Here is a 20,629-nt window from a genome sequence, read left to right as displayed (position 1 = left end):
GGGTACAAGTGGGCGGGGCAGCGCGCGCAGGCGCTGTACACGCTGCGCGCCGCGCAGGCCCCTCCCCCGCCCGCCCGCCCGTGCTCAGCGTCGCCGGGTCCCGGTGCTGCGGAGCGCTGTGGGCGCCGCGCCGCCAGCCGCAGCCGCCGGGCCGTGTCCTGCCCCGCCCCCCCCGGGGCTGCGCGGCCCCCGCTGCCCGCCCGTCCGCCCTCCCGCGGGGCGCAGGTGAGCGCCGGGCCGATCCGGGCCTCGCTTCGTAGCGCTGGGCCCGACCCGAGGTGGTGGGGGGGGGGGTTGAGGCGTAGGCTGTGCGGCCGCGGGGCTGAGGAGGCCCAAATGGAGGCTGTGCCCCGGGGAGGTGGGGCCTGAAGGGCCGTGCGGGGCCGAGGAGGATGGGACCGCAATAGAGGCTGTGGGGCCGGGGGGGGACGGAGCCTCGAAGGGCCGCTGAGGGAGCGGGCGGGAACAGCCCGGGCTGCGTGGGGCTGAATGGAGGCCGTGGGGCTGAGGGGAAGCGGCCTGAAGGGGCTGTGACGGAACGGGGGTGGCCGCGGGCTGGGGGAGGCGGGCGGCAGCGGGGCCCGGTGGGATGTTGGCAGTGCGTCTCCGTGCTGCCGCTCCGTGACGGGCCGGGGTGCCCCGGGGGGCAGCGAGCCGCCGCGTTTAGTGAAGCATCCCTTCGTTATGCGGGGCTGGGGAAAAAAAGAATCGTAATTGCGGGCGTCGTGGCTCTTTCCGTGGGAACCTCGTGCTCGGGGGGGTGGAAATCCCGTCCTCCCGCTGTCTACGCGCTCGTTGCTTTGCTGGGGAAGCAGACGTGTTGGGGTGCGGGGCTGCAGAGACCCCCCGAAACACAGCCGAGGGCCTGGAGAGGTGAATTCTGAATGCAAAGTGTTTGTGTTACGGGTGAGCAGCGATTGACGATTGCCTGGGGGATCTCTGTGCTTCCCCTTCTTTACGTCGTTCCCTGTGATGTTTTACATGTAATTTGTGACTGCTTAGTGATGATGCCATTAACGAGTGACGTATTGCCAGAAAGCCTTTCCAGTCAGAAAGCTGCGGACGCAGCGTAATTCCCTTTATTTGGGCGGTATTGGAATTAAGGATTCCGGTCAGGATGCTGTGGGGATGCACCATAGAACCGGGAGCAGCAGAGGGATGAGGCAGCGCTCTGCCTTTGTGCTCATCCCTCATCGACACCTCTCTGCTGGCTGACACAATGCTGCTGACTTTATTGCTGGGTGCAGCACGATGCCGTGGAGCTTCCTGCTTGGGGAGCGAGGTGAGAGCCGGACCTGACCAGCAAAGCAGGCAGTGTTATCTCTGGGTTTGCTTTTATGGAGGTGTTAACGTGGGAGATGCTGCTGGGTGTGCTGAATAGCCACTCTCGTGCAGTACAGCTGTCAGAAGGCCATGTGCTCAAATACCCACCCAGACCCTTCCGATGTCCTCGTGTGGGTCCCGTTGGCCACGTGTGTGTGGGAGCATTGCACCAGCTGCAGTTCCAGCACAAGGATTGGGAAGTTTTATGGCAGCTGTTGGTTTTGGGCTGGGCCTTGCTGTTGGCTTTTGGTAGAAAACGGGTGAGGACCAGCATAAGGTGGCTGAGGAATAGGTGCCAAACTCAATTGCACTAATGAATTGCTTCTAATAATTTAAGTACGGTGCGCATTGGGAGGGAGAAAAGAGAGGGATTGCCCAGGTTGGACTGGAAGAGAAATTGATTGCAGGGTGGACTGAAAGAACAATTTTCCTGCGGTGTCCAAAGGACTTCAGGGTAACTTCTGGCAGTGCTGGCGTGCAGGGTCTGCTCTGGGATAACTCAGCACTGGGAGGTGAGATATTCTGCAAACAAAAAGGAGTTTGTTTCCTTCCTTCCCTCCCTCCTTTGTGTCATCCATGGCATTTCAGTGGAAGCAGAGATGCTGCAGCACTGTCTTTTTGCTCCCAAATTGTTGCCGTGTTGCGCTGAAGAACTGCAGGCAGTAGGTCCAGAGCAGCAATAAAAAGCCCAGTCAGATCCAGAGCTCACTGATAATCTGAGGGCACAAAAAGTAGAAACCTGCACAGCTCTGTTTGTTTTCCCCTTTTTGAGCCTTTGAATTTCTGGCTGTATTTCAAATGAAAATACTCTTTTCCCTTCCATCTGTCGTTGCTCCTCTTAAGGACTTTCTGTTACTGTGATGGCAGTAATATTTCAGCAATTGTGTTTATGCTCAGAAATATTTTGTGATCTCATATTGTTTCTGTGCCACCGTCTGAGTGCATGGCACGAAATACAAGGCTTGGCTTCTGCAGGTTTGCTCCCAGTTTGCTCCTCCTGAGCTACAGGACTGCTTTCCTTTCGACACTGACCTGACTGTGTCTGTGACAGGGGAGGCTGCAGCTCGGCCAGGTGTGACTGCAGCACGTTGTTGGTCTGAGTGATGGAAGAGAATCGGGTGACAAACCGCATCTCTTCTTTAGAACGTTGATCTGCTGATCCTGGGGGCTTGGTGTGACAAATAGGTTCTTTTAGAAGGCCCTGAAGTTACTGCTGGGAAAAGATGCATTCAGTTTGACAGAGATTGTTTTGAGCACTGAGCGGCATGAAGTGCAGAAATGTTCAGCCTGGGCAATAGGAAATATCTCTTCTCTGTGACAACCACCCCCCTCAGTCTTCTTTCTTGCCAAAGTTCCTGATTTCTGCACGCGCTGAATTCATCCCCACAGCACTCACAGAAATTGCTCCACACACTGTTTGCTAACTTACAAAAGCCACACAGTGGAATCAGCAGAGGTGCACGGCTACAGCTACCCAAGGATACGGCGTGGGTTGTGGGACGGGACGGCGATGGATGCGGCCCCATGTCTGCTCCCGGCCCTGCGATGGGAGGCAGCTGCACAGCCCCTCAGATGATGCACCCAGTGTCTCCTCCAGCTGTGCTGTAGGTGTAACCCCTCTGCCCCGTTTCCTGCCCTTCATCTTAAAACCACACTTCTCCCCGTGACTTGTGCTGTTGGCATCTTCTGCACAAAGCCTCTTGTTAAGAATTATCTCCCAGTGATGATTTCCACTCTTCCTTCCTTGCTGTTACGAGGCTGCTTAAACGCATGGGTGTACAAACTGCTGTTTAATGGTAACGCTGTAAGGACTGGGGGAGCTTAATCGCTGCACTGTGAGGACAGCACTGCTTGAACAGCACTCAGCACCACGGAGCTGAAACATCAGCCACAGAAAGCAGGCAGGTTGCTGGCTTTGCTCTCAGCTGTTACTCCAGGTGGGGAAAAGAAAGTTTATAAAATGCATGCACGTTTAGGTGCTGTGTTTATCATCCCTGTTGCACCACTGGGAGAGCTCTATGTAGGAAGGGCTCTTCTTTGCATGCCGGCTCTGCAGGATGAGGCCACAGAATGAGCCTTGTCACAGACAGGTAGCGGGGAATGGGCAGCACAAGCACCCCTCTCAGTCTCCTTATTATTTCTAAATGATGGGCTCGTGTCTTTATTTATATAGGCTAGGCTGAGTGGGGCTGTGAGGATGTGGCTCATCTCATGGATTGTGGATGGGATGTTCGCAGGGCGAGATAACAGCAATAACCATCAGTGCGCTGCCTGGAGGAGGGAGGGTGGTGTAAAATAAATCTTTCTGTTGATGAAATGGCTCTGTATAATTAGAAAATACCAAGGAGTTTATCCCCCACGAGAAAGTGTCCATTCAGATGAAGGCCTCTCGGCTGCTGGGCTTCATTTTGGAGCCAGGTGAACCCAGCAGAGGCAGTGAGCTGAGCCCTGAGCACAGACTGACACAGATCTGCACGATGATGGATCCCCACAGCACCAACCAGGTGTCTCCAGGGAAGGAATGGCGTTATGTTTTCCAGCCGTGGCACTGTGTAGAAGTTTGGGTTGTGTAGGTAGCGCTGGGCAGTTCAGGTTTCGTAACAAAAATCTTTTCTTAACCTATTTTATGGTGATAGAATCACCAACTGCTTTTAGTTGGAAGGGGCCTTAACGTTTTCATGTCTAACTCTGAGAAGATGGCACACTCGTGGTGCTTTTTTGCCTTTGTTTCACTGGTCTAATAAAGAAGGCCTGTGCTTTCTGCTTGTCACAGGGTGAAACGAGCACATCCATTTCTCTGGCAGTTTCTTTGAGAAGTGAAATGGGGAAACGATGGCATCTCCTCCCCGTGCACCAGCAGAAGTGGGGAAGTGCAGCTGGGCAGCGGGCAGGAGGAGGTGCTTGACCTTTACAAAGGCAAAGCCTTGGGGATGGAAGCACTCACAACTGGGGGTGCGTGTGACAGGCACTGCTCTCCTTGGGCAGGGAAGACCCCATTGGATACATGAGATAAAAGTGCATGGAGAGAAATGAAGCTGCTTTCTTTCTGTCTAGATTGGGAAGGGAGATGGTGTAGTGACACTGCGAAGGAGGAAAAAATGAGATCCAACTTCAGAGAGTGCTTCCATTGGTTCCTGGTGCTGTGCAGAGGCACTCCAGCTGCTCTTGTGAGTGCCATGGCTGGGATGGTTGGATCTGGGAGGAGCTCGGCTGTATGCATTCTGCTGTTTGCTTCTGCTTTGCTTGTGTTTTTATTTGTCGCTTTTTAATAGGAAGATTGGTTGGTGGAAGATTGGTGTTTGGTTGGAGCGGTTGGGGAATAACGTTGGTCCCTGCTCATGCCATGCTCACCTGTTCCCTTGGGGCCTCTCCATCTGCCCCACAGCAGAATCATCGGATCAGTGCCATCACAGAATCATTAAGGCTGGAAAAGGCCACGAAGAATCAGGTGCTGCTGTTTGTGAGAAAGCGGTGCCTTTAGCATGGCTCACCAGCAGCAAGCAGTGCTTTGTCCTGTTGATTCCGGTGCACTCACATGCAATGAGAAGTCGGTGAGTCAAGCACTGCAGAGGTTTTTTAATAGAGAAGCAAGGGTGATAAGAAGGGGGGCAGGCAGAACTGCTGGTTTCCCTTAGACTTTAACACAGCTGAGTAAGCAGACGCAGTTGTTGTTTACAGCCACGTGTGGATTGTGACACTTGTACACTGCCATATAAACGACTGTAGTGCCACAAACAATAATGTTTTGCTAAAGGAACCCCAGGTAGGGAAGGCACAAAGAATCATGTAAGGAGTGATTACTGTAAGTGAGGAGGGGGGACGGAAGATGGGAATCTGATGCTTTGGTGTTCTGCTTGTGGTGTGGAAACCGTTCTTGAGAGTGTTTGAAACTCACTCTTGTGTAAGTACAAGGTCACAGGTTTTTGTAACAGGTCAGCCCTCAGACTTGCATGGCTGAATTTTAATCTGCTAAGCTAATTAGGGGAACAAGACTGGTATCACTGCCCTTAAGTTTGTTACAAGTTTCAGTGTAGCCCCAGGGTTGTTAAGGATGGATGCTATCTCTGCCCAGGCTTGGAGGCAGTGGGGAGGTGGGGCTCCCTGCCAGAAGGGGCCATCTGCAGCTCGCTGTAGTGTGGCTCGGTGAGCAGCTTTTGATGTTATTCTTTAATGACCTGTAAGTGTGATGCAGTACGTGTCCATAAGGTGTGGGGCTGGGGGCTGGCAGTTCTGTTCTAAGATTGTCGGATAATAGCAGCTCTGGGAGAGGTGGGAGCAGACAGAGGCAGGCGTTCAGGCCAGATATGGCTCATTGCTGTAAGGAGAGTGATTGGCTGACTCAGATCCAGACTTGTGGGACAGATGAGGTTAGAAGAGCTGGTTCAGGAGCAAGTGAGACAGTTGGAAGAACAGGCAGCTTTCCCGAGCGTGTCCCTTCATTTGTGTGAGAAACCTTCTTGCTGTGCCTTCAGTCCATCGCTGATCTCACTTTGGGTTCAGGTGGCCTTCCTGTCTGCTAGCTGATAAGTCGGCCTTCTTTCCTCTTTTCTTCTGATCCTCACACGTAAGAGGCGGGGAATATACAAGGAATTGGTGGTTTGTAGATCGTTTCTTCTCTCACCTGCACGTGTTCTGCAGCAATTGGTGCAGCTTTGCCTCGACCACTGCGGGACCGACTGGTGCTTTGTGCTGCTGGATCCTCTCGGGCTCCATTCCTTGTGTGCTGAAGTGAGACTTGGTTCTTCAGCTGCAGCTTGCAGTCCCTCACAACAGCTAAGCTCCTTTAGCAGTCTCTCTCTAACAACATTACAGATTACCAAGACTTACAAAACACACTTCTCTTGTTTTAAGTACAGCTATTTCACCAATGCCTAGCATGCAGAAGGCTGGAGTCTCGAGCAGATAGCAGTTGTTATGGTTTCTGTGCTCAGAGCTGCCTCATTTTAGCTGTGTGTTTGTCTTTCGTGTAGTAGGAGGCTCGGGAACGGAGGCTGAAGCTACAGATAGAAGCACACAGCCCCTGGGTCTGCACCTTCAAGTATTTGTGCCTTCATCTGACAGCCTGAATATGTGACACCACGGAGATTTACTGCAATGCATTTTGGACAATAGAAATAATCTTGACTTTATTTCGGACTTCTGTCACAAGGCAGTGTGTGACAGCAGGCATCTTGGAGACACGCAGACACAGAGCTCAGGATGAGCTCCCTGCTGCCAGCTGCCCGTGCTGTGGGAAGGCGTGAGCTCATAACGGCGTGCATTAACCTGATGGCCTCAGTATTGATCTGCCTCAAGTTGAACTGATGGGATTGTTGATGGGATGACAACTTTGCTACGAGTCCTCAGCATGAGTCAGTGGAAAAAGTGATTTATTTTTCTTTGTCTTTTATAGGAGATCCTGTCCCAGAGGTGTGTGGAGGCAGCTACTACTTGTCTTAGAATAGGCAAACGAGGTACCAGGTGAGTACTGTACTTCTGGATTTCTTACAGCTAAAAAAAAATCCACTTATTTACATGCAATGTGACGCTGAGGAAACAAAGCTCAAGGTTTCTTAGAAAATTCTCTCTGCTCATGAAGCCAAAATTAAAAGTTTTAGTCCTGCCTTTGGCCACCTGACCTGCTGTCGTTCTTGGTGCTGGCGTTCACTGGGATGTTCTGTGACTATTAATTCCCTAGAATGGCAGGGAACTTCCCATTTCTCTTTGCTGTCATTGCAGTTTGCTATTTTACTTAGTTAAATTCGGGTTATAAAAGGGCCCAGCTTACCACTGATGTCTGTCAGATGTTAAGGCCAGTTTTCAGATCACCAATCAGGTTTAATCTAAATCTTTCTGTTGAGATGGCACCGATGACCCCGTTGTGGCTGTGCTGCCAGCAGGTGTGTTTCCTGTTAAAGTTGGCTGATGCAGGTTATGCTGGTACACAGATGGTTAAAAACTGCTGTTTAATCCAGGGGATTACCTTTCTTCAGAGCCTTCTGAGAGAAACCTCTTGAGGGAATCCTGCTTGCTTAGAACATACAGCAGATGGTTTGTTACTGCTGGATGCAGCCCTCCTTAAAAACACAGAGCAGCTTTTGGTGCTGTGAATGAGAGCCACTTGTGAAAGCAGTGGGATAGGTAATATCCTGTTTTATGGAGTGTTCTGAATGCAAAAAGCTTGCAGCTTTATTGTCTTTCTAATTCTGTTCCATGTTTGAAGAGCCAAAGGTTACATTCGTTGTAATAAGACCGTTCTGTTCCTTTAAATAACGAGTTTCCCAGGTGAATTCCAGGTAGCACCTTGTCTTCTGTTCTTCTGCCTGTGCCCTTTTCATTCTGGTACTGAAAATGCAGGCATCCCATTGCAGTGACCCCCCGGGTACCCTGAACTTCTCAGATCGAAGTGATGAAAAACTGGAGCGGTAGGAAACATTATTCCTGTGTCTCTCTTGATTCTTGACAGGCAGCCTGCAGACTGACAGACACAGCTGGATCAAGCTGAATTTGTTTTTTGCCAAACCCATTGGCCCAGTTTTACGGTGGAGGTTTGATTAATCAACACAGGGACTGTACCTGTGATCTGCAGCATCTGTGCACCCAGGGCATGTTGGGCTGACTAGGAAGGAAGCTCATTAGGCCTAAATAGAGCAGCAGGCTTCTAGGTAGCACTGTGGTGTGGTTGTAGAGAAGCTTCCTTGGGCCGGATGCTGCTGGTATGGCAGGAGCTGCCTGGGAGAATGAGCCAGGATGGGTGTCAGGAAGGGGAGGTGGTTTTGGCCACGGGTGGAAGAGGCAGTGCAGGGCAGCTGTGCACTGTGATTAGCTAGATTACCAGCTCCACGTCAGGATCAGCAGTCTTTGACCTCAGCACTGGGATTGCTTAGGTAGAGGGGGCAGGGAGGCTGCTGGTGTGAAAAGCTGCTCCCAGAGGGCTATGCCTCCTGTGGGTGCCCTATTTCTTAATACGTTTCCTCTCCTCTTCTATGGATTGTTTTCAGTAGCTTTGTGCTGTATTTTTTAAAAGAAAAACACACATTTACCTTCCAGATTTTGCATATATTTCAGTGTCGTTGTTATCATCGTTATTAATTTATAAGCTTCCTTATTAGATAACATTTAATTAAACTCACCAGAACTGTCAGTAACTTCGTGAAGGAAATTAGATGAGAGCTTACAAGTTCAGCAGGTGCATTCCATTTAAAGAAACTGGACACAGGTATCAGTCTTAACCTGATTGAAAGCTGCTACACCTGGGCAGTTACTGGTAGGCTCGGAGATGAGCAGGAGAGGTGTGCTGCCTGTGTCTGTGCCTCTTAGTCACCCTGTACAAGAATGATGATACCTGTGTGTTGGCAGAAACAGAACTGGTATTTTTGTGAAGCATATCAGTGCTTTGAGAGCACGTAAAGAGCTTAGTAGTGAAATAAGCAATGTCTGAGGGTAGTTCTTGGGGGTAGCCTTTTGAAACCTGAAGTTATGAGCTTTATTATATAAGATAAAGGGTTAAATTAGAAAAGTCTGGTGCTTTAAATATCTTTTTCAAAGTCTGTATAATCTGGTGTGGGCTAACTGTAATGACATAATCCAAAAATAGCCAATAGTCTTCCCTTCAATGCTCATCCTTGCTGCAGTTCTGCAGCTAAAGAATGGCAAATGCTAAGCTGCTAAGGATGTTAGAGGACATAACCATGTCTGTCTGTGGCTCAGGGGACACCTCGAGGGTCTTGCATGTCTGATTGCAGAGCAGGAGGTTAAGTCAAGTGCCAGCAGTAGGATTTGTCTGGCATACATGTTAAATGTTTGATTCACAACTTGATGTTATGACAGGGGAGATTGCCTCCTCCCAAAGCAGGCAGGTGTTCTCTCTCTCGGAGTGGCATTAGCCTCCTTCTGCTGGATTTTGGCTAAAGGATTCTGCTGTGCCTGGTTTCAGTGATAAGATGGGGAGTTTTTGGAGGTGGTTGTGTTTTTTCTTTTAATGTATGGAATGCATACAATGGAGAATGCAAATAAAAGCCCTGGTTAAGGAGGTGGAATTTTGAGTTCACCTCTGTGGTGCAGAAGGCAGCTTCCATCTAACAGCAGCCTGTCTGTTGTCCAGTTATTCATGTAGGTGTGTTGGGAGTAAATAATAGACTAAGAAAGGCAGTGAAATAGCAGTAGGGATGTGTGGTTCTTACAGCTATAGCTCAGCTGTTGATTTTGAGTTTGTTTTTTTAAAGAGTGGATACAGCAGTGATTGTGGGCTGTGTGCTCTGTGCTGGAAACTGTTGCTTTTGCTGAGGATTCCCTGATTTTATTTTATTTTTTTTTGCAACCTTTATACTTCCACGTATATTCAGAACCTTTTCTCTTCAAAGCCCATTAAGATCTAAAACATGAATTTTCACATAAGTTTCTTACCCCAAAGCCTCCAATTTCAGGGCTGATTTGTTTAAGGTCTGTGCTCTTTCTGGTTTAAGCATTTCTTGATCTCATCTTTTTTCTTCTTTTTTGGCAGGGACATTTCTCTGTTCAGGTTAGTCCAAGATGGCAGACCAGAGGCAACGCTCGCTGTCTACCTCTGGAGAGTCATTATACCACGTGCTGGGACTGGACAAGAATGCTACTTCTGATGATATTAAAAAGTCATACAGGTAAAGTTTCAAGTCTTCCATGTATCACCCAATAAAACAAATTTCTTTAAGTGCTCGACAGATGAGGCGTTTATATATAGGCTCCAGTTGGTTTATTTAAAATCTGTGTGAAAAAAGCATGCGAGAAAACAGAGGGGAAACATCTGGTTTGTTTTTACAGAAGTTGCATGGAGCCACTGTCACTGACAGCATTTGTGTGCAAGACTTGGGACAGATAAAATGTATGGATTTAACAAGTGAAATTCTCCATTGTGCAGTGTCATTCTGAAAGTTCTTTAGGTAAAATTGAACAAAGCTGTAGGAGTGCCACCAGAATTAAGTTCTTCCTTTGTGCTGTGTAGCTCTGTGTGTGGCTTAGAGACCACAGGTGGGCAGTCCTGCACTTCTGTCCATCATTTCGAGTTCTGGCACGGTGAAGTATAGATTAAAGATGTAAATAAGAATGAAAACTGAGTATCAACAGTGATTTCTTTTCTAGAGCCATGTTCAAAACGTACCTTCCCTCCAAACCTGCTTGCATGCAATCTATTCTTTGCTGTAAGGACGAGCTGCAGTCATGCTGGCACTACCTGGCAGTGGCAGTGTGTTTAACATCACACTAGGTGTCAGCAGTCATCTCCACTTGAGGTTACTCCTTTCACAAGTACTGTTTTAATCTTCAATGCTTACCAAAACTTTTCCCTTTCAAAGCCACTTTTTCTTGCCACTGGCAATTACTGAGTGAAACGTATGAATACATTGGTCCAGAATCAGCTGTGTCTTCCCCAACTCTTCCAACTGCACATTTGGGGCAGTCATCTTCTAGCACAATGGACTGAAAACCACTTTTACCTCATGGGGGGGAAAACCTAGAAGAGTTTCTCCTTTGTAAGAAGGGCACAGCTGGATTCAAGGGGGATTCAAGAGCTGCCTCGTTCATACCTGGAGCTTCATCTAATCTTGGTGCCTCTTCTGCTCTTTTAGTGGCCACTTCTTGTTTTCATTCCATTTGATCTGGAATGTCCTTTGCTGGCCTGTGGGATCTGTGTGTACACAGGAAATGTGACATGAAAAATATTTCTCTATCACAACCCGATAGTAGCTAGCTCCTCTTTAAGTTGACCTACCCTCCCTCTAATTACAAAAACTGGTTATTTCAGTCTTCTCTGATCCAATGGCACCTTTGGCAGCCCTGAATAATGTTATCTTCCCAAGCAACGTCATTTACAGCCTACAAATGTTTCAAGTGCACTCTCAGGTGACTGTTTGAATGCTGTGGTGTTTGTGTGCACCCAAAGCTGTGCTTGCACAAATCTTTATTGTACATTTATCTGAATATTTCCCTCCTGAGGAGCTGTGGTGTGTAAATGTCTGCGGGCTCTCAGTGTGTTTGTCAGACATGGGGCTCTCATGGTACATCCCTGCAGGTCACCTCCCATTTTTGGTGGTGCAGAACTATTAGAACTATTATTCTGAATCATTTTTCTCCTTCGAAGCACAAATGACTCAAACTGCAATTGTGCAGCCAGGAAATGCCTGGCCAGTACTGATTTCTTTTATTGCTTGGGCTGTATCTGAATTTGCAAATTTATCAGTGCTTAATCTGAGTTTTTGTGCTGTGTTCAGTGATCTCTGGGGACTGCGAACTGCTGTCATGTAGTTGAAAGAGATCTAGAATGATATGGGGAGGTACATTGTGATTTCCTGAAGCTGATTCTATTCTAGCTAGGCTTGCACTGAAGTGCCTTGTACCTGCAAAGCAACTGGTGAATTAACCACAAGTGGTTCTGTTCTATTTTTGTGTTGAGAGACTGTAGATGAGTTGTTGTAGCTTGCTTCTGTTTGTTCTTTGATGCTGTATCTGAGACTTGTGGTGTGTTTCTTTTCTGTTAGCTTGGCCTTTGCTTTAGCAGGAGCAAAACTTGCTGGTGGAAATCGCTGGAGCTGAGGGGTGAAGTGCCTTCTTCTTGTCTTCAATATCCTAATTTTTTTTCGTTGGATTTCCAAGAGTCCTGTCCAACACTCTGAAATCAATCCCGTGAGTTAAGCTAGACGGTGCTGTAGCATTTTGGAATCAACAGGGAAGTGAATGAGAAATGAACAGACTGTACTTGGAGAGAGATTCTCAACTGGCACTTGGAAGTTTCTCTTCAGTGACAAGCAGTGGAACTGAAAAAAAAAACCCCAACAAAACAAAACCAGGAACCCAAATCCCATCATCTAATCTGTAATCTCTTTTTGCTTTTGGCAGGAAACTTGCACTGAAATACCATCCTGATAAAAACCCTGATAATCCAGAGGCAGCAGAAAAATTTAAAGAGATCAATAATGCACATGCAATATTGACCGATGCGACAAAGAGAAACATTTATGATAAATATGGCTCCCTGGGTCTGTATGTAGCAGAGCAGTTTGGAGAAGAAAATGTGAACACATACTTCGTGCTGTCCAGCTGGTGGGCAAAGGTAAATTTAAGCACAAAGAAAAATGGTTCTGGGTTGGCATTTAAAATGCTTCAAGTAATCCGTTTGCAAACTGTTTGTTTTCACTTCTGGAATTTGCTTTCTGTCTTCTACAGGCCTTGTTTGTGTTCTGTGGGCTCATCACAGGCTGCTACTGCTGCTGCTGTCTGTGTTGCTGCTGTAATTGCTGCTGTGGGAAGTGTAAACCTAAACCTCCTGAAGGCGAGGAGCAGGAGTACTACGTCTCTCCAGAGGACTTGGAGGCACAGTTGCAGTCAGATGAAAGGGGTAAGCAGTGCAGCTGTGAGGTTTGTAGGATTGTAGAACCTCTGGTATTCAGCGTGTCAGTCCCTGGGTGAGGGCTCAGTGAGCTGCGTGAGGAGCAGTGCCTGTTCCGTGGACAGATCAGCACAGGTCCCTGCGGGGGAATAACTGTAGCACAAGAGTTGGAACAGTTGTGTGGGTAAGGCTGGCACCAGAAATTCAGTTGCTGAAAACTCCCGGTGGGTCTTTGAACGCGGTGAGGTCAGCTGCAGAGAAGTGGGTGAGTGCTGTGGTTTAACCCAGCAGCAGATCAACGCTTTGCAGCCATTTGCTCGCTCCCACCGCGGCAGGATGGGGGGGAGAGAATTGGAGAGCACAAGGTTGAGATAAGGGTGGGTTAATAAGAAAGAAAGAAAAAGGGGAGAAAAAGAAAAGAAACAATAAGGACAATGGAAATAAGCAAAGCGAGTGATGCAGGGTGCAGTTGCTCACCCCCTGACAGTGGTGTTATCAAAGCATTGCAGAGGGAGGTACCTTATGCTTACCAAAGCACACAGCACTGCTTTTCTTTTTTTTTTTTTCCTCTGCCTTGGCATACTAAGCCTTTTGTCTTTGCTTTTCAGAGGCCTCAGATGCACCTATTGTGATACAGCCAGCATCAGCCACAGAGACAACCCAGCTCACAGCTGACTCTCACCCTAGCTACCACACTGATGGATTTAATTAAGTTAAGGAAACACTGTAATTAGAACGGATTAAAAAAAAAAAAATACATGGCCAACTCAACACTAGAATCATGAACATTAGACGTAGAGAATGGGGAGGGGGAAAAATTCTGCCACAGTTAGAAGGCAGCTTTCCAACCTGCTGAAAGTATTTTGTAATCCCTTCAGCCTTTTGTCACCTTTCAGTGTCGTATCTTGATGATACCTGAAGTGCTGTAGCATGCAGTATGTAAAGCAGTTTAGCTACGGTCTTATGTTTCCTTTCTCTTCTTTTTTTGTTTTTGTTTTTTTTGTTTGTTTGTTTTTTCTTTTTTTTTTTTTAATAGCATGTATGGAGTTCCGTTAAATGTCTGTGGTGTGATGTATTGAGTTGTCACAGTATGTGTGATGGAGACATTCTGCATTTTAAGCAGTGGTACTGGCCTAAAATGAGACTTAAAGTTTCACAGGAGCCACCATACTTTCATACAGCCAAGCTGTCAAAGACCCTTAAAAAAAGTTCATGATTTTTATTTGGGTGCAACAAGCCAATTCTATTCCTTCTTCTATTTCTGCATTGCTACTGAAGCAAGTTTACAAAGCCAAAAACCAAAAAATGCCAGTCCTGCAGAGTTAGAATTGTCTTTTAATGCTGGTTTACAGCTTAAATAAATACACCTTGAAAAACAAGAAGGGAGGGTTTCCAATCTTTGAACAATTAAATTGATCAATAGCTCTGTATGCACAAGGGTTATCTTCAGTGATGGTGTAACCACAAACCCTGCTTTGTCACAAAGGCAGCTGTGAATGGGTTTAGTGGTGGTGACAGTGGGACTTTAACTTCAAGCACAATTCTGTTCTGGTTTGAGTTCAGTCTTTTTCCTGAAATGCTAAAGACCAAATAGTGCAGCTTCTTTGAATGCGTGAGAATCTTAAAGTGAAACTGGTTAATTGGTTTTCACTAGCAAGTGAATAAAATACAGGCAGTAGGTGAAGCATAAATGTTAATAATTGTTGGTTTTTTTAATTTTTGTCTAACAATCTGAGATACTGATAGACGAGTGGGGTATTCCGTGTTGTTTTTTAAAGTTGTTATAATATGTTAGCCCTTTAATTTTCTCATGAGCATCTTTGTGGAGTACTGAAGTGGCTTTTTAAGAACAAAACACTTTTTATGTTGATATTGTATGATTTGCACATTGTCTTACCTTTAGACTTGTTTACACCAGTGTTCTCCTTTCCCTCAGAACAACGGTGGGGAAACGACTGAAAAGTTTCCTGAGCTATTTTGAAACCAAATCGTGTTTGAATACTGCTTCTGAAACAGCTGTTCGTCGGGATTTAACTGTTAAATAGGCATTTTAGCTGCTGAATTGCTGGCATATTTTGTTATTAATAATCTCGTTTTGAGCGATACGGGGCCGGGATCTGGAACAGCAACTCGTAAGCTTACACATGGCATGTTTAGCAGTTAATTGCCTTCTTAATTTGATCTATCACATCTATCTGTTTTTCATCACAATGCCTCTCCTGTCCTTTGTACCTCCATCTCCCCTTCCCTGTTGTCACCTGTCTCTGTGGAGAGGCTATTCACAGCCTTCCATCCCAGGTTTCATTTGAGGTCTTTCGTGCTGCTCTTTTACAAGATACAGGTGTTACTTGGGAAGGGGGGCAAAGAGCACTGTCAGCCTGTCGGAAACAGCCAGAAAACGAGAGGGGATCTCCTGCCAGACAACATGTTTTCACTCCATCTCTGCATGAGCTGCACACGGCAGGGCACACCAAGTGTGACACAAAGCCACACCGAGCGGAGCGTCATCACTGCGGTCTGGGTGCTGAGTTGCACTGTGAGATGTGTGCTTTGGGTACCGACACGTTTGTTGCCTGCATGTCAGCCTGTTGCAGATAGGGATGCTTTGGGTACCACGTCAGGTTCCAAAGATTCCAAACACTCCTAATTTACTGACTAGATTGAAGTAGCACACTCGTTAAGTAATTCCTTCCTTGTTGGTAGTCCTTCCGTCCTGAAATGCTGTGGATTACTGGAAGATGCTTCTAACTCAGAATCTCTCTCTTGGGTGGCCTTGAGGACAGCAGTGCATTGTTTGGCTTAAGGTCCTTATTTAATTAAAGCTTTTGTTTGACCCGTTAAAAAAGAAAGCAGTTTTAAAACTTGAATAGCATCACGTTGGCTGTCCTTGTAGGCGTTGCCTGATGCCAGGTCTCGATGTTGAGCTGCACGACGATCTGCAGGCTTCTTCCCTCAGAGCTGGCTGGCTAAAATTGCCCTTAGGGGCTGCGTGGGTCACTTCATGTTGTTGGTAACAGAGCTGGTGGTGCTTTGTGGCTGTGTGAATGAGCGTGTTGGTGTGGTTGGGTCGGTAGAAGGAGCAGAAGGAAGTTCACCCTGTGTGCTGTGTGTAATGCTCCCTGTGTCCATCCACGTGTAGCACGGACCAGCTGCGTGGCACTGCTGGCAGCAGAGCTGACGTGAGGAGGCTGAGGTGATGCCTTTCTCTGTGTTTTGCACTACTCGAAGAAGGTGATATCCAGGATAAGTGTGCTGTGTGAGTTCTTTAAGAGCTGCTGCGTTCCTTTGGGCTGTTCTGTGGGTGGTGTGTGAATGGCAAGTTAGTGCTGTCCTGTTAGTGCCAGCATGATGTGCTGGGTGCTCCAAGGGGAACTGCACGGGGGAATGAGGAGAAAACACATTTTTAAGTGATTTTTTTTTTTTTTGAAATGGTTGGTTTGCCCACGTTACCCTGAAACCTCTGAATTTAAAGTTATTAATGTACTTCTTCCTGAGTTGTATAAGGAATGGGTGAATGCCTGCTTGGTTGTGTTGTTGTAGATAAGACAGAAGAGCATCCTGGGCTCTAACATGAGTTGCACTTCAAAACGGCCAAAAGTAATCCCAGTAAAGACAAAGTTGTGCTGGAAATAATGGTTAAGAAATGTGGTGTGGCTCGGGGTGTGGGCTGGTGGAGCTACCAGATGCAAAGCAGCAGAGCCTGGCGGGCACCAAGCCCTGCTCACTGCTCGTACACAGAATGGTTCCTTCCAAAGCTCCACCTGAGCGCTGCCGCTCTCTGCTCAGCCTGTTGCCAGAATTAAAACTTGAGCTTTGATTTCTGTTGTAGCCTTCCTGTTAGTTTGTCATTTGTTTTCTTTTATGAGTTGCCTGAGACCTCCGTGTCAGCAGCCCGACCTCCTCCCAGTGCACAGAACCACTTGGCAGCACTTTTCCTGGCACTGCCCTGCAGCTCCTCCTCGTGCAGGACGGCCCCCAGGACCCCTGTGCACGGCTGCAGGGCCCAGGAGGAGAGGGAGCTGCTGCCCTGGCTGGGGATGCCCAGCTGCACTCTCACTTGAAGCAAACAAAGGGCATTAGATGCCAGTTTCATTTAGTTAGTGACGTACGTAGGATATTCTGAATTATTTATCTGTATATAAACTGAAGTGAACCTCAGTGGCGTCCGATCCGGTGTAGATTTCTGCTGATACCACGCAGTGATGTTTTCTAGCCACGTTCCCTTTTTAGTCTTATTTTTACATTTGTAATGTTTTTAAACTGCTTTAGATATTAGTGCTCATCGTGTTGGTAACGTGTGATGCTGATCAGGGCCGGGCTGCACGCAGCCTGCACCCATCTGAAGGAGGTGTGAGCAGCCGTCCTGCAGCAGTGCTGTGGGATGGGTAGCTTCTCCCAGCCCTCTGTGTGGGAGCCTATAAATGCATACAGGGGTGCTCACAGGTGGGAGCCTGGCAGAAAATACATTCCTGTCCCATTCTTAAAGTAGTGTGGTGTAGAGGGACCCAGGTGTGCTCTTTCAGGCTGTCTCAGAGCACTGTGCTCCATGAGAGGTGCTCTGTTCTCACGTAGTCGGTGCCCACGGTCTCTCTGGTGCCCTTCAGTGTTACTGTGACATTTCTGGCTCCTTTAGGACGTGTCGATGCCGTGGTTCTCCCCACTCAGTGCAAGTGGACGCGATGTTGAACAGGAGGTTCAGGACTGGTGGCACTCGGCAGCCCCTGCCTCGTGTTCTTCGTTCCAGATGCTGCCTCTGTGCATTAATCCTAGAATCTGAGCACTGGTGCATAACCCCAGTACCACCGTGTGTAGTGTCAGGTTGGTGTAAGCTTAGCTTGCTTCCTCGTTCGGTGCTGCTTCTGTGTATTATAGTGGAAAGCATCTAGTAGTGCACTGCTACACCAACAGCTGCTTGTAATACCCTGAAGGAAGTGTAACTCTTAGCTGACGCGGTGGCAGAAGTTGTCGGTGCCCAAGTCCTGCAGGAACTGTTCTGCTCCATGCACTGTGCTCAGAGCTTCAGTGCTGGGACCGAAATGCTCCTTGCATTCCAGAAGGATGTGTTCTGTGCCAGAGGGAACTGCTGGGGAAGCTGTCTGTCTTTTATGTTTGCACAAGCCAAATGCCATACATCTGGAAGGCAAACTTTTGTTTGAAAATAAGATGCCAACGTTAACACGAGCAATGGATTTCCTTGTTTCAAGGATAGATGCTGGCGATTTCTGGTGGCTTTATATATATGTATATGTGTAGAGGAAGCTCTTATATAAAATGGCCATTCTTCTTTGAGTGCTGTTGTCTCCTCTGCTCCCTTTCCCCCACCACCAGCAATGTGGGTGTATTCTTGTTGTCTGTAGCAGTTGCTTACCGTGCTGTCTGTACAGTGATGGCTTCCAAACAGGGTGGCATCTGAGCTCTGCCAACATCCCTCAGCCCTGCTTGACAGGGGCTGGGCTTCACCGTTCTGGCTTTGCTGTAAGGAAAAGGAGGAAGGAGCTGAAGGAAGGAGCTGAAACCCAAGGGTGGTACTGGAAGAACTTTGGCTTGTGCTGCTGGTGTGTGGGATGTTTTAAAAGCGGTCGAGAGATTCATCTCTGGAGGTAACTGCACTGGGATTTTTTCCTATGCCAGTTGTCAGCACATCGTACTCACAAAGTGGGAGTCAGCTCACAAACCTGTGCTCTAGGTTTTGGATTGCAGCATCGTGTGTGTATGTATGTATATATGCACATATGTACATATTTATACAACAGGTGTGCACCCAGTCCTTGCTGCTGTTTTTCTGTGATGGTAAAGCACTGAATTTGGCCCCGAGTCCTTCTCACAGATAGACAGGTTCTGTGTGTCCAGAGCTGTGCTTCCTGCTTTCAGCTGCAGGGAACACCAGATGGGATCTGTGACTGATGGAGGAAAATATGGAAGGCTCCTGTTGTGTAAAGAAATAGGTGGTACAAACGGGAGAGCTGTCTGCTTGGAGAGGGAAAAGCAGCCTTTCTACCCTGGAAGCCTTCCCTCCTTGCTGGGGTGAATGGAGACGTGGACGTTGGCGCAGTGAGGTCTGTGGGCTCAGTCTGTAGTGCTCACAGGGTGGATTTGTAGGACTTGGAGCTGTTGCACACCGTAAAACTGAAGTTAGGTGGTGATCTGTGCAGGGGCACAGCTGGGTGTGGGGGGGACGTGTGGGGGCTGCTTGTGGGGTGGGGGGGAACCAGTGGCCGAAAGCAAAAGAAAAAAGACTGTAAAAAAAAAAAAATACAAAAAAAAAACCTACAAAAAAAAAACCACCCCACAATCAAAGTATAAATGCATCTGAGAAGCAATTATAATATAGACATATATATATTTTGTTATGTTACTAAAGGACCATACTTTGAATTGTATGTAAGTAGATGTGGCTGTCAGAACTTTGTGGATTGTAACACTGGATACTACTGAGCTCCTGTACATACCTGCAGTTACAGCAGAAGGAATTATTTTATGTTTTAGCATGGTAATTTGTGTATCGTATGTCCAGATAGAAACTAAAATAAAGATTGCTAAGTTATCTGAAACCACTGTTGTAAAATAAATGTTTTCAATGCAGAAATACGTATGGGCTTTTTTCTTTCTGTATCCGTTTGGGGTCGGGGTGCAGAGATCCTGAATTGATGACAACATGGGAGGAGGGGTTCTGGATGCTGAGTTGCCTATGTGAAGTTTGCTGGGATATTTCTGTGCTCCTGAGGTGGGAATTCAGGACTGTGTGGGGCAGTGTGCGCCCAGGGAGCTGCGTGCACCTGGTTGTGTTTGTGCTCATCCTTCTACCAGTGCTGCATGCTGCAGCAAAGTGCTATTGGTGCATTCCAGGTGAGTGCTTCCTGCAAACACCTTGTTTGCAACCATAGCTGGTTTTTGTGTTTTTTTTTTTTTTTATGTGTTTGCTGTTCTTTTTTAACCAACAGGCAAATTCTGGAGGATCAGTTTTATTTCCTACTTCAAAGTGGGCAGTGACAGCTCTGCCCCTGGACAATGTGCTGAATGGGAGAAGGATCCCACAGAGCATCCTTCCCATGCTGCCCTCAGCCCCGTGGAAGTGAACCCACCCAGCCTCCGAGAGCAGGCAGCTGGGGGTGAGTGCTGGGGTTGTTCGGGGGTGGGGGGAGCAGAAGCTCAGCAAGGTGGGGTCTGGGAGTGCATTTAAAATTGTTTTCTATCAGAGAACTTTTGTTCTTTTGAGTTGACCGTTTCCCCTTTGTAATTTGGCCTCTTTGCTCGTGGCTTTGGGGTGGGTATCGCAGCTGTGTGTGATGCTCAGAGCTCTGTTCAGCACGAACCTTGGTGCTGAGCAGCACCCTCCTGCAGGGCAAGCTGCCACCCAGCCCTGGGCTGTGCAGGACCGCCCGCCCCGGCCCACTGCTCCCACGGACCCCGTGGGCTGTGATTCCCCTTTGCTGGGAAACACCACGCAGTGTGCAGTGGGCACAGAGCATCACAGCTGCACGCAGCCCTGCTTTGCAGTAAGGGCAGGTTGAGCTGTTACGTGCACGTTCCTCACTGCTGCACATCACGGTGCGCTCATCACCTGAGCTTTTCATTTCTGCACTCGTCCCCAAAGCGCCGCTCCCTCGCTGTCCCCCAGAGGTCCCACCTGTCCCCATGCAGAATCCCACCTTGGTGCAGGGTTCAGGTGCTCAGCCCCATTCTCACCCCAAACCCTGCCTCATCCACCCCTCCCCCCCCCCACTTATGTGACCCCAAACGGCAGAAATTGCTTTGAGATCAGTGAGGGTGCGATGCTGGGGGCTCAGTGGTGCCCGCAGGCCTTTCAGCAGCTGGAGCTGTGTCCGTGTGCCCACACCATCAGTGCCCCCTGTCCCATGGAGGCCTATAGCAGCCTCCCCCAACCCCCCATACCCTTTTCCCCATCCCCAGCACTGCCCAGTGGGGACACTTCTATTTTTTGGGTGAAATTTGCAAGCTCTGCTGCTG

The 20,629-nt window shown here is 48.1% G+C and overlaps 1 protein-coding gene across 2 annotated transcripts; it reads left to right on the top strand.

Annotated features, from left to right (window-relative positions):
• Positions 1–44: 44 nt before the first annotated feature.
• DNAJC5 (DnaJ heat shock protein family (Hsp40) member C5) lies at positions 45–19,247 on the top strand. Of its 2 annotated transcripts, none has more exons than XM_085241913.1 (6): positions 45–225; positions 6,716–6,783; positions 9,806–9,941; positions 12,172–12,385; positions 12,499–12,670; positions 13,270–19,247. In XM_085241913.1, exons 3-6 carry the CDS (start codon positions 9,835–9,837, stop codon positions 13,371–13,373), a joined length of 597 nt encoding a protein of 198 aa, XP_085098039.1. In that variant the 5' UTR covers positions 45–225; positions 6,716–6,783; positions 9,806–9,834; the 3' UTR covers positions 13,374–19,247. The 2 variants fall into 2 exon arrangements, with proteins under 2 accessions (XP_085098039.1, XP_010720685.1); XM_010722383.4 differs by lacking the exon at positions 45–225 and adding an exon at positions 3,609–4,490.
• Positions 19,248–20,629: the final 1,382 nt, after the last annotated feature.

Source organism: Meleagris gallopavo, chromosome 22 (genome assembly GCF_905368555.1).
Source record: "Meleagris gallopavo chromosome 22, MGAL_WU_HG_1.1, whole genome shotgun sequence".
Classification (NCBI taxonomy): domain Eukaryota; kingdom Metazoa; phylum Chordata; class Aves; order Galliformes; family Phasianidae; genus Meleagris; species Meleagris gallopavo.
This window is presented reverse-complemented; position numbering and strand designations above follow the sequence as displayed.